Genomic DNA, 12,191 nt, shown 5'->3' with positions numbered 1-12,191 from the left:
GAGTGCTCTGTGTGTGTGTGTGTGTGTGTGAGTGCTCTGTGTGTGTGTGTGTGTGAGAGTGTGTGTGTGTGTGTGTGTGTGTGTGAGTGTGAGTGTGTGTGTGAGAGCTCTGTGTGTGTGTGTGTGAGTGTGAGTGTGTGTGAGTGCTCTGTGTGTGTGTGTGTGTGTGTGTGTGTGTGAGTGCTCTGTGTGTGTGTGTGTGTGTGTGTGTGTGTGTGTGAGTGAGTGTGTGTGAGTGAATGCGTGTGTGTGCTCTGTGCGTGTGTGTGTGTGTGTGTGTGTGTGTGTGTGTATGTGTGTGTGTGTGTGTGTGTGTGTGTGTGAGTGTGTGTGTGTGTGAGAGAGTGCTCTGTGTGTGTGTGAGAGTGCTCTGTGTGTGTGTGTGTGTGTGTATGTGAGTGTGTGTGTGTGTGTGTGTGTACAGAGCTGAGTTCAGTCACATTCAGAGACCGGTGTTCTCAGCACTGTCACACATCCCCGCTGACATGCGCTACATAAACCCTAATTATCTCTCACTTCCTTTTCCTCTTCTCCTCCTTCTCCCCTCTGGTCTGTTTCTCTGCCCTCTTTTCCTCTTTCTCACTCCCACTCGCTCTCCCTCATGCCCGCTCACTCACTCACTCACTCTTTCTTTCTGTTCTTCTCACTCTTCGCTTTTATTCATCCCTTTCTCTCTCTCTACCTTCTCTTGCTCTCCACCCTCAATATCTCTCTCTTTCGCCCTCTCTCAAAATGCTTCATTGGCATGACATATTTAGTATACTTCTTGCCAAAGCTATACAAGAAACACATTACATAAACTACAATAGAATATGACATGAAATATAAACAAATAAACACATACATGAAAAATCCCATTATCTCTCTCTCACACACATGCACTTACGCACACACACAAACACAAGCAAACACTGAGATACGAGCCACAGCCCCACAGCTCGGTGGCTGTCAGCGGAGACGAGGAGCTGGTTCTGCAGCCTCATGAGTCCTGACGCATTATACTGAATCGTACCGTCCTCTAAGGTCCTCTTCACACTCGTTCCTGTGTTTGAGCCGCACTTTGTTGTACGTCGCTCTGGATAAGAGCGTCTGCTAAACGCTTTGTAATGTAATGTAATACTGGGCTGAACAGCGGGCAGAAATAGGCCCCACACAGAACTCAGAAAAAAGTGTTTTAGTCTTGGACTGAGACTAAATCCTAAAGTAGACATTAGCTTGTTTTAATTTGCTGTTTGCTTGACATTGTGTTACTCAAATTGTTGAGTAACTGCCTCACCACATTGCCAATATTTCAGAACAGAAACAGAAATAATTCTAAATATAAGGCCAACATAACTTATTGAGATTGATTTTTTTCTTTTTTTTTCTTACAGAGTAGTAATTGGCTGGACAGGGGTCTGAAACAGCACCGCACAGTAAATCCCTAAATTACCGTGTTTTAGCTCCAGTAAATCCCTACGTTACCGTGTTTTAGCTCCAGTAAATCCCAACGTTGCCGTGTTTTAGCTCCAGTAAATCCCTACGTTACCGTGTTTTAGCTCCAGTAAATCACTACGTTACCGTGTTTTAGCTCCAGCAAATCCCTACGTTACCGTGTTTTAACCCCTACCGGTCCCACACACACCAGCACAGACCTGAACCGATGACGCAACAACAACAAAGACCCGAGCTGGCGAAAGCGGCGGTGCATCTGAGCTCAAAATAGGTTTTCTTGTTTTGTGGTAATTTTCCGCGGGTGAGGAAGTTGCACATTCGAGCGGGTTTAAAAACACAAAAGCCGCCGGTTCCGGATTAGCGGCGCGAGGGATCCAGTCTCGCTCTGGCAGCCGAGCGCAGAGGAGCCGGCTCTTTCACAAAAACCTGACTCGCGAAAAAATGATGTTTTCATTTAGAAATAGCAGGAGTTATTTTTAAATGCGCGCACACCAAGAAGAGGAAGAAAAAAAAAAAAGGAAAACAGGAACATTTTCCCAGACACTGAGCTGCACTCAGTTTATGACACTGAGAAGCTACAAGCTTCTTTTTTTTCCCCCAAAAGAAAACTTTCTATCAAAGAGAAAGCCGGTGTCAGATGATTATTAAGCCGGCTCGCTTTTTTTGTGGGTGTTTGAACGGATTACCAATATTACGCGCATTTCTGGACGATACATTTATGAAATTTTAAATGATTTCAGCCCCGCGTTCAGTGGCTCAGGCATGCAGACACACAAACGCTGTTCTCTCTCACGCACAGCAGTTAATGGTGAACCAGCAGTCCACTCCAACCAAACACTTGCCAGTTAAAGATTACTTACAGAAAACAACCACAGGCAAGACATTACGTCACTTTTTTCTCTCCACAAAACAGAGAGGGGCGAAGGCAAGAAGGCCCAGAAATAAAACACATCACAGCTCTGGCTTCTGCAGGGGAACTGTGGGGTGGTGTGGAGAGGCTCTGCCTGGTTTCAGGAACGGCAGAACCGGTGAAAGATGGGACACAGATCTGCACATCCCTGCTCTCAGAACCCTGGGGGCTTACAGTACACTTCCTCATTCCACACACACACACACACACACACACACACACACACACTCTCAGACATAAAGTGAGAGCGGAGGTACATTTCCTAAATGCACCCTGAAAGTACAGTAATGCCTCTTTGGGTACAAATTATATTACAAAGTATATTTCTGGTTTTGGGTACAATGTTATGCACCTATAGGGTACCACCCCAGTGACAAACATTTGTACATTTTTAGGCACTTTTTGTACCTTTATTTCTGAGGGTGTACACACTGGCCAGAGACAGGGAGACAGGGAGAGAGAGAGAGAGAGAGAGAGAGAGATGGAAAGAGGGAAGTGTATGGGAAGGGGTAGAAGAGAGGGAGGAGGAGAAATGAGTAAGGGAAGAAGGAAGAGTAGAGAAAGGCAGGGTGTGAGAGGAGTAAAGGGGGAAAGAAGAAGGGATAGAGGGAAGAGAGTGGAGTAAGGAGTGGGAGGTAGAGGAGAGAGGGAGGGAGGGAGAGTGGGGGAAGAGGGGATCACGGCACAGAAGGAGGACTGGTTGAAAAGAGGGAGAGAGAGAGAGGGAGAGAGCGAAGGAAGGGGTAACGGCAGGAAAGGAGGAGTGTTCTGAAAGAACAAGGGAGGGAGAGAGGCATAGAGGGAGAGGCGTAGAGAGGGAGAGAGAGAGAGGCGTAGAGAGGGAGAGAGAGAGAGGGAGAGAGGGAGGGATGGAGTAAAAGATGGGAGAGAGTGGGAGAGGGAATGGGAGAGAGAGAGGGAATGAGGGAGCGATGGAGAGAGAGAGAGGAGGGGCAGGTCCAGCATCCCCCTCCTTGGGGAACTTTGAGGTGCAACGTGTTAAAGGAGGGAGAGAGGGAGAGGGAGGGGGGAGAGGGAGGGAGGGAGGGAGAGAAGGATGGAGAGAGGGGGGAGAGACGGAGGGAGAGAAGGAGGGAGAGAGGGAGAGAAGGAGGGAGGGGGGGGGAGAGAAGGAGGGAGAGGGGGGGTTTGGGAGTCCTCACACGCACCGTATTTACTGCCCTGGCGGAGCGGCTCAGTGTCCGCGGAGCGATGATGTAAGCGCACAGCAGTTACCGCGGCAACACAACAACAAACTCTCCCGCCGCACAGGGTGCGCAAGTGGCCCGCCTGGGGAGAGATCGGAACGGCCCACCCCCCTCCCAGACAGGCCCAGTACCCCCTGACCGCCCCCCACCCCCCTCCCAGAAAGGCCCAGTACCCCCTGACCACCCCCCACCCCTCTCCCAGGAAGGCCCAGTACCCCCTGACCCCCCCCACCCCCCTCCCAGACAGGCCCAGTACCCCCTGACCGCCCCCCACCCCCCTCCCAGAAAGGCCCAGTACCCCCTGACCACCCCCCACCCCTCTCCCAGGAAGGCCCAGTACCCCCTGACCCCCCCCACCCCCCTCCCAGAAAGGCCCAGTACCCCCTGACCGCCCCCCACCCCCCTCCCAGAAAAGCCCAGTACCCCCTGACCGCCCCGCCAGGAGCCCGAGACGGAGACGGCGTAAAGCCTGCCTCAGTTTGGCGGGCGGACGCAGTGTCCCGCCTCAGTGTCCCGCCCGGCGGGGTCCCGGGACCAGGGCCCGCGGACGAGCGACCCGTCTCAGGGGAACACGCTGTGTCACTGCTCCCGTTTCGGGAGCTCGGCACCGTGCGTCTGATTGGCTGACGTGGGTTTATTATTGGGGGGAGAGGAGGATGTGTAACTCTAATACAAGAGAATGCAAGAGACCATCATGTATATGACACTATGACACTCAGATACGTATCTGTATGCTGCATGCACACAACGCTCACACTGCGGTGTTTGTTCTGACACAGACTGCACACTATGTTTAAAACGTCACCTCAAAGTGCACAAAGCATCACCTGTGTGTTGAACAAATCACCTCAAAATACACAAAACATCACCTGTGTGTTCAAACCATCTCAAAATGTCCAAAACACTACATCAGTGCGTACAGAAAGCATCCAACTGTGCCCAAAATAGTTTCCCCACAGGTGACAAACAATTACCTAGCCGACCCCTACACACATTACATTACATTAGTGGCATTTGGCAGACGCTCTTATCCAGAGCAACGTACAGTTGATTAGACTAAGCAGGAGACAATCCACCCCTGGAACAATGCAGGGTTAAGGGGGATCAAACCACCGACCTTGCGGGTCCCAGTAAGGTACCTTAACCACTACGCTACAGGCCGCCCTACACAACAATCACCTCACTCTGCCTCAAAAACATCCTCCTGTGAAATCACTCTCTTTCAACTCTTCCCCTCTCCCGCTCTTCCACCTCTCTCGAGTGGTTTGATGTGAATGCGGGTGCCCGGGTCTAAAGCGGCACTGAGGACAACGTCGTACGACCGACAGGAAGGCCCGGGAAAGGAAGGCTGAGAGCAGTGAAGCGTGGGGAGGGGGGGGGGGGGGGGGGGGAGAAAAGGATGGCTCTGTTTGACAGCTGTCGGCCTTGAAAGACCGAGACTGGGTGTACTGCCAAAAAGAAGTGCTCGCTATAAATATTGCATTTTTTTAAGGAACGCGACGGGGCGATTGTTGCCTAGGGGTTGCCGTGGAGACGGAGCAAAGCAGAGACGTCAAACAGACTGCATTAATAGAGGGGAGCGTTTCCCACTGTTTACAACCGCTGGCTTTAAGAGGAGCTGACCACTGACTACTGTCAGTGTGTGTGTGTGTGTGTGTGTGTCTGAACCACTGACTACTGTCAGAGTGTGTGTACGTGTGTGTGTGTCTGAACCACTGACTACAGTCAGAGTGTGTGTGTGTGTGTGTGTGTGTGTGTGTGTGTGTGTCTGAACCACTGACTACTATCAGAGTGTGTGTGTGTGTGTGTGTCTGAACCACTGACTACTATCAGAGTGTGTGTGTGTGTGTCTGAACCACTGACTACTATCAGAGTGTGTGTGTGTGCCTCTGAACCACTGACTACAGTCAGAGTGTGTATCTGTGTGTGTGTGTGTGTGTGTGTGCTTATTCATGTGTGTATGTGTATCTGCGTAGGCTCACTGCACACCCACTCAAATATAAAATCCCACTAAGCAACGATCGCGAAGGTTTGAGTTCATCACTGTCATCATCTGTCCAATCACACGGTCTCCCCTGCCTTTGCTCTTGTCAGAGGCCATATGAACAGATGCAGGAGCAGGGAAGTGTGTGTCCGGGTCTTCACTCACAATCACCTGCTCATAGTTAAACAAGTCTCCAAAGACCCCAAATGTTTGTTGTGCGTTCTCCAGCGTTTCAGGTGTCCGACTGGCCAGCGACCAATCACAAACCAGCGGGAATTAGGCAGAGTATCTTTCTAGGAGCAATGATGTGTGCAGGCAGTACAAAAAATAAGACAATCTTTAAAAATAAGACAATCTTTAAAAATAAGAAAATCTTTAAAAATAAGACAATCTTTAAAAATAAGACAATCTTTAAAAATAGAACAACCTTGGGACAGCCTGTAGCCTAGTGGCTAAGGTGCATGACAGGGAAGGGTGGTGATCCAAGCCCCGCTGTAGCCACAATAAGATCTGTACAGCTGTTGGGCCCTTGAGCAAGGCCCATAACTCCAGAGGGGAATGCTTAGTCTAATCAGCTATAAGTCACTTTGGATAAAAGCTGCACCTAAATAACACATTTAATTAATTAACAAGCATATTAGTCATATATTTAGACTCGTATTTCGTTGACTGTTTTGTTAAATAAGTCAGAAATATGAGGTGAAACAACTTTACTCATTTCAAGATCTGCCAATGGGGCAAGAAAATTTCACTTGACACTAGCAAAATGGAACTTCAAACAGCCGATATTTTCTACATGAGAGAGAAAAAGGAAGGTTTTAAGTCTCATTACACAGACAAAAAAAAAAAAAACGTGTCATGGCAGACATTTCTTTTTTGCAGTGCAGAACTTTCGCCAGCTCCTTTCCAGCTGCTATGGTTATGATCGAAGGGAGTAAAAAAGAAAAGCACTCGCTCCATTTAGCAGCTGAGCAAACGCAGGACGCCCGCAGCGTTTCGCGGGAAAGCCGAACACCCGGGAACAACGAGAAAAAAGTCTTAACAAGGGATAATGTCTTGTAATAAGACTTAAAAAGATACAATAGGTAATTTCAGACTTCTAACAGTCAAGAGAGGAATAGCAGCAACAAACATGCTCACTGTTTATCCCTCCCCCTTCCCTGTAAACACGCTGATGTTCAAACGCCATTGGCTGCGGCAATTAGAACCAATTTTCAACCGATGAGCTTGAATTATTGTACAGTTATACAATGTTTTGGTACAGAGTGTCGGGCGTCAACTGTATATTTTCATACCCGAATTTAAGGACTATAAACACAGGCAGAGGGTGAGTCAACAGTCAGCGCTTTTCAATGATAGGAAGGGATTTTAACAATGTTTTAACACAAAAATCTTGAAATTAGTCAATCTGCCGCACCTCATTGGAAACGTTTTTATCTTATTTCGCTTAAAGTTATATCACGTATAACGTAGAAAACTCACTCAAACTTAAAGGGGAAAAAAGTGGAAAAGGTGAAGAAACTTCCATTGAATTTTGAGTGGCGTGCAAGTTTTCTGTTTGATACTTTGATATTCTTAAATGAACCTTTACGTTTACACGTCAACCTTTGAAAACATGCTATGATATTAGATGCAGCACCTGACCGTATTTATGCAAAAAACAGAATAAAAATAGAAAGATTTTAAGTGAAAATATAAGACTGGAATGTGTGTTGAGATGGACTTATTTTGGGGTTTTTTGGAGGGTGTAAAGCGGGGCTGGGCTAGGTCTTGTCTGAGTGTGCGGAGTGCTGCTGGGAGGTACAGAGGTTCTCGCCCTTCTCCCGACTCGAACGGCACGAAAGCCCACCACAGCGTCCGCTCCGTTTTACAGCTGAGCGAAAACTGCCCCGGTAACTGCCCCGTCTGCAGCGTTTCACCGGAAGCTGCCCCAAAAACTGCCCCATTTGCAGCGTCTCAGCGGAAACTGCCCCATCTGCAGTGTTTCACCGGGAACTGCCCCATCTGCAGTGTCTCAGTGGAAACTGCCTCAAAAACTGCCCCATCTGCAGCGTCTCAGTGGAAACTGCCCCAAAAACTGCCCCATTTGCAGTGTTTCACTGGGATCTGCTCCAGAAACTACCCCATCTACAGTGTCTCCCCAGAAAGTGCCCCAAAAACTGCCCCGCCTGAAGCGTCTCAGCTGAAACTGCCCCATCTGCCCCAGTGTTTCACCAGGAACTGCCCCAAAAACTGCCCCATCTGCAGCGTCTCAGCGGAAACTGCCCCATCTGCAGTGTTTCACCGGGAACTGCCCCGAAAACTGCCCCACCTGCAGCGTCTCCCCGGGAACTGCCCCAAAAACTGCCCTGTCTGCAGCGTCTCAGTGGAAACCGGCCGGACTGTTAGGACTTCATCGGTCTACTCTTCTCCTTGCTCTCTCTTTCTACTTCTCTTTCTCATCTCATCCTCCCTCTCATTTCCCTCTCTTTCTCTCCACTCTCTCATTTTCATGGCTTTCATTATCTAAGCTCACACTCTGTTTAATTGGCCGTTGTTTTTTTTTTTCAGATACTGGAGGAGAGGAGAAATGTAAAACCTCAAACACACACTTGGACCAGGCAGGTGGCTGTGCTGTTTGGCCATGGGTCAGCAAAAAGAGTCAGTTAATGGCAGTTACTCTGGAAGACCAGGCGAGCTGTCGATCAATGTATGTGTTCCTGGTGTCGGGGGTGTTCGGTTCATGCCACATTACACCGAGTTTGCTGGCATCGATGCAAATCCAGTGAATAATCTACGTTTGAATCAGCGCTGAGTTCCGTTGAATTCGATGCGGAAACAACGTTGACTCAAGGCCGGCTCGCGGTCCGTGGCGTCCCACGCACACCGTCATATCCCACAATGCCGTGCAGTCAGCAACTCCACCCAATGACAGCGATCAATGAATACAGCCGTTCAGTTCTCTTCTTCTCTTCTTTTGCGCTCTAAGAGCGTCTGTGACACAATGGCTGTCAATGGCGACATCGCAAGCGCTACAGAAAGTCGTTAAAGTGCCATTATGGGTCTCGAATGGCCAGATGAACAAAAAAAGAATCTTGACATAAGAGAAAGGTGGCACAACAGAGTTTCTTCTTCTTCTGGGAATGACGTCTCCAGGCCCTCAGAAAGGCTCAGCGAACAGTGGAGCCACATAGAAGCAAATGCTGCTAAAACACAGAAGCTAATGCTACTAAAATACAGAAGCTACTAAACTGAACTCTGACAGAGTACAGCAGGCCTAAATTTGGTCCCCCTTCAACTCACACAAACTGTCTGAATTCAAACAAAAGTGAACACACAGTATTGCTGCGTTGTCATACACTCTCAGAAATAACGTGACAGTGGAGTTACATTCTTGCCCTTCAGGGATCAAATTTCCCAGTACAGTAATGTTCACTTCGGGTACAAACGAGTATGTTTTCAAAGCAAACAAGGTATTAATTAATTACATATTGCTGGCTAGGGGTAACATTTTACGTACCTAAATATAGCTATAGTGTACCGCCCCAGCAACAAGCCTCTGTACCTGTTCAGGCGCTTTTTGTACCTTTATTTCTGAGTGTGCGGACATGTCGCCCGGCGGAACAGAGCCTCTGAATCCCCCGCCGCACACTTCACAACATGGAGTAATAACCACTCGCTCCCAAAAATCCACACTTCAGACCTTCCTCAAACCTGAGTGTACATTTGCGGTGGATGAGTCAGTTTGCACTCTCAAATCTGTGTGTACCCATCACGGTCGCCACAGCTGTCAGAGGCAGAGAAAAACAGCAGATAAAGCCATTCAATCATTTATCTCCCCGGCTAACCTTTCCCTTCGCTGTGATGTCGGTTTATCACTTAAAAGTCTACTCTTTAACGCAGCCGATGGCTTCGAGCCAAGGGCTTTATCTATCTTTTCCATTCCGGACACAAAAGGCGCAGACAGGACAAAATGCCAGGAATTTTCTATATCCTTTTTTAAAATTTTAAATTCCCAAATTGATTATATTTAATGCACTCCTTTCCTTCGTTGTCCTCCATACAAAAAGCGACGTCAAATATACCGGAGTTGGAGTATGCCAAGAGTTGACTTAAAATAGCCATTCGAATGGAAGCATTTGGACCATTTTTGTCCATTGCGTAAACAGTTGCCATACGTTTCTGTACAACGGCATGAAGAGTGCTGGATCTTGCCCAGCGAATGTCTAGAAAAATACATATTTGACACATGTATCATGTTTCATGTCGTTCCAGAAGCAGGAGGGAGGCTTAGTCTGATCTAGTTAACAAGGCTTTCATCGGCAGCTGGTGCTATAGACGTGAATAGCCATAATTACGTCCCATTAAAACGGGCCTGCGTGGTCGCTCTTAAAGTTCAAACGTAAACGCAGAAGCAGTATTTTTTTATGCTAAATAAATAACAAAATATTATTCCACTACAGTGCAAATCATATTTTGCATACATAATAGAACATTAGGAGTATGAATTCATATGGTACAAATATAAATCTAAAGTAGGCCTAGTTAATGCAGCCGTGGTAATACCAGATAATAACAGTGGTAGCCAATTAAGAGTTCTGTTCCAAAGAGTATTCTTTTTCAGTTTACAAAAAAGCAATAACAAGCTAATGACACTTTATAAAGTGCAAAGATCCTTACGGCTCCAACAGATTTATTTAAACTCCTGAAACTTTTTTAGGGTTGGAAGTGTTTTCAAAAAGTGAAATCAATAACATCTGAGCAGAATAACGGCCGTTGGACTGCGCAGGACAAAATGTTCTTTTTTCTTATACGACCTTATTGACGGAGGGTAAGGAAAGAGCGTTTCAGACCGACTGAAAAAAAAGCAGAATCTCCGCACGATGCTGCTATAGCAAGTCTTTAACTGGGTGGATGTGGACTGATGTTAAATACAGGAAACCTTCCGCAGACGCGCAGAGAGAACAGTCGTTAATTTGTCCTCAGTGGTAGGCTGTATGGTCAAGCACAACTGTTTTCATACTGCGTGCCATTCCCTAGTGGATTGTTTTAATTTCATGCGCACTCTGCACTGAAACCGTTTAAAAACGCGTAGCGCTCCTGGAGCTAATATTTTCCATTTGCTCAGAGGAAGTGCGTGCAAACTAAATGCATATCAAACATAGACGAATTAATGGAAAATGCATAGTCTCACTTTTCTTTCAATTCTCATCAGCAATGTTTCGATTTAGTTTTCAAATACAAAATATAATACGTTTCAATACTTATTTTCAAATAATAATAATAATAATAATAATAATAATAATAATAATAATAAAACATTATTAGTATTAGTAGTAGTAGCAGTAGTAGTAGTAGTAGCCTATAATTATTGTGGTTGTTATTATTATTGTTGTTCTTGTTAGCAATTAGCTCATTGTTTCATGTAAAATTCCGTCCACCACCCATTGCTTGTAAGACAAAAAAACACAATAATTCGGAAAAAGAATTGCCGTTTCGTTTAACGTCCTTCTTTTAGACACAATAACATTCGCTATTCCAGGTCTGAACTTGCGAAGTAACGGCGCACGCCTCCCTGCTTAGATCATCTCTTTGCCATTTTGTTGAAGAGTAACGGTGGCGACTGTATTATGTCTAGCAACGTACACAAAACAGCCATATCCACAATTCAAAGCCCAAACAGATTTCCATACGTTCGCAGTGTTACGTGTTGCCTATATGACCAAGGCTAGCAATAGCAGTCAGAAACGCAAAGATGTGTGTCACTTTTCAATGCATCCTGAGTACTTACAAAGTGTTTGTGTCAGACGGGAGATCGACTGGCGCTGGTCCCCATTCCAGTCCAATGTTCGAACAATTAACCACACAAGAATCCTGGGGTCCCACAAGCGAGCAAGTACAGTTGGTGGGACACGGGCTGCAACCCTGGTCACTTCCCAAGACGCCCGATGGTTCGAGGAAGCAGAGGAACAGCAGACTGCAGAAAAGTCCAAACTCTGAGAAATAGACGCCATGTTTTCGCTTGGATACAGTCTGTCCATGTCTATAAGGCATAGCTCACTCACATCGCATCGCCCTTGATGTTATAATTTTTCTCGGACTAGGGGGGAAAAGCCGCGTCTTTCACGGGTTTGCATTTAAGAAATAGCAAATAGAAGTTATTTCCCCCCGATTCGCAACAGTTCCCCGTTTTCTAGTGTCGGTGAACGGAACTAGCTCAACTTCTTAGGGGAGAAAAAAAGTTCCCAACTCCTGTGCTTAAAAGTTTCCGAAGAACTTCCTTTATTCCCCCCCCTTTCGGGTGCTGCAATGCCGTTTGTCAACACTAGGGCACACGGAGGGCGAGTTGACCGTTTTATCATCTGTCCTGATATTTTCCAAGTTCAGAACGATCCTGCACTTTTCATGACGGCCAGTTAACGGCGTTCTGCAGAACGCGTGAATGAATCTATAATTACATCACGCTGGGGCACATAAACAAATGGAGCTTCGCTGATCAAAGTCTCAGTCCTATGAAGAGACTTACAATCTTATGTTTTCCCTCTTAAGTAGAGTATGTTAGCTTGTTTTAAGTTTTATTTTTGATACGAAAATTATGTTATGTTGAATGATCTGTTACCGTGATTTTTCAATTTTATTTCGGAGATTAACATTAAGAAATGACAAATCAATGGTT

The 12,191-nt window shown here is 46.6% G+C and overlaps 1 protein-coding gene across 1 annotated transcript in view; it reads right to left on the bottom strand.

Moving 5' to 3' along the window:
* The window catches only part of pkd1a (polycystic kidney disease 1a), a 124,491-nt gene extending 112,765 nt beyond the window's left edge, over nucleotides 1-11,726 (bottom strand). The window contains 1 exon segment of the mRNA XM_061230567.1: nucleotides 11,307-11,726. Coding sequence (XP_061086551.1) covers nucleotides 11,307-11,569 — 263 coding nt within the window. The 5' untranslated portion in view covers nucleotides 11,570-11,726.
* Between the last annotated feature and the right edge of the window lie 465 nt (nucleotides 11,727-12,191).

This window comes from Conger conger, chromosome 2 (assembly GCF_963514075.1).
Source record: "Conger conger chromosome 2, fConCon1.1, whole genome shotgun sequence".
Classification (NCBI taxonomy): Eukaryota; Metazoa; Chordata; class Actinopteri; order Anguilliformes; family Congridae; genus Conger; species Conger conger.
The sequence above is the reverse complement of the archived record's forward strand: the minus strand, read 5'-3'. Positions and strand labels throughout refer to the sequence as shown.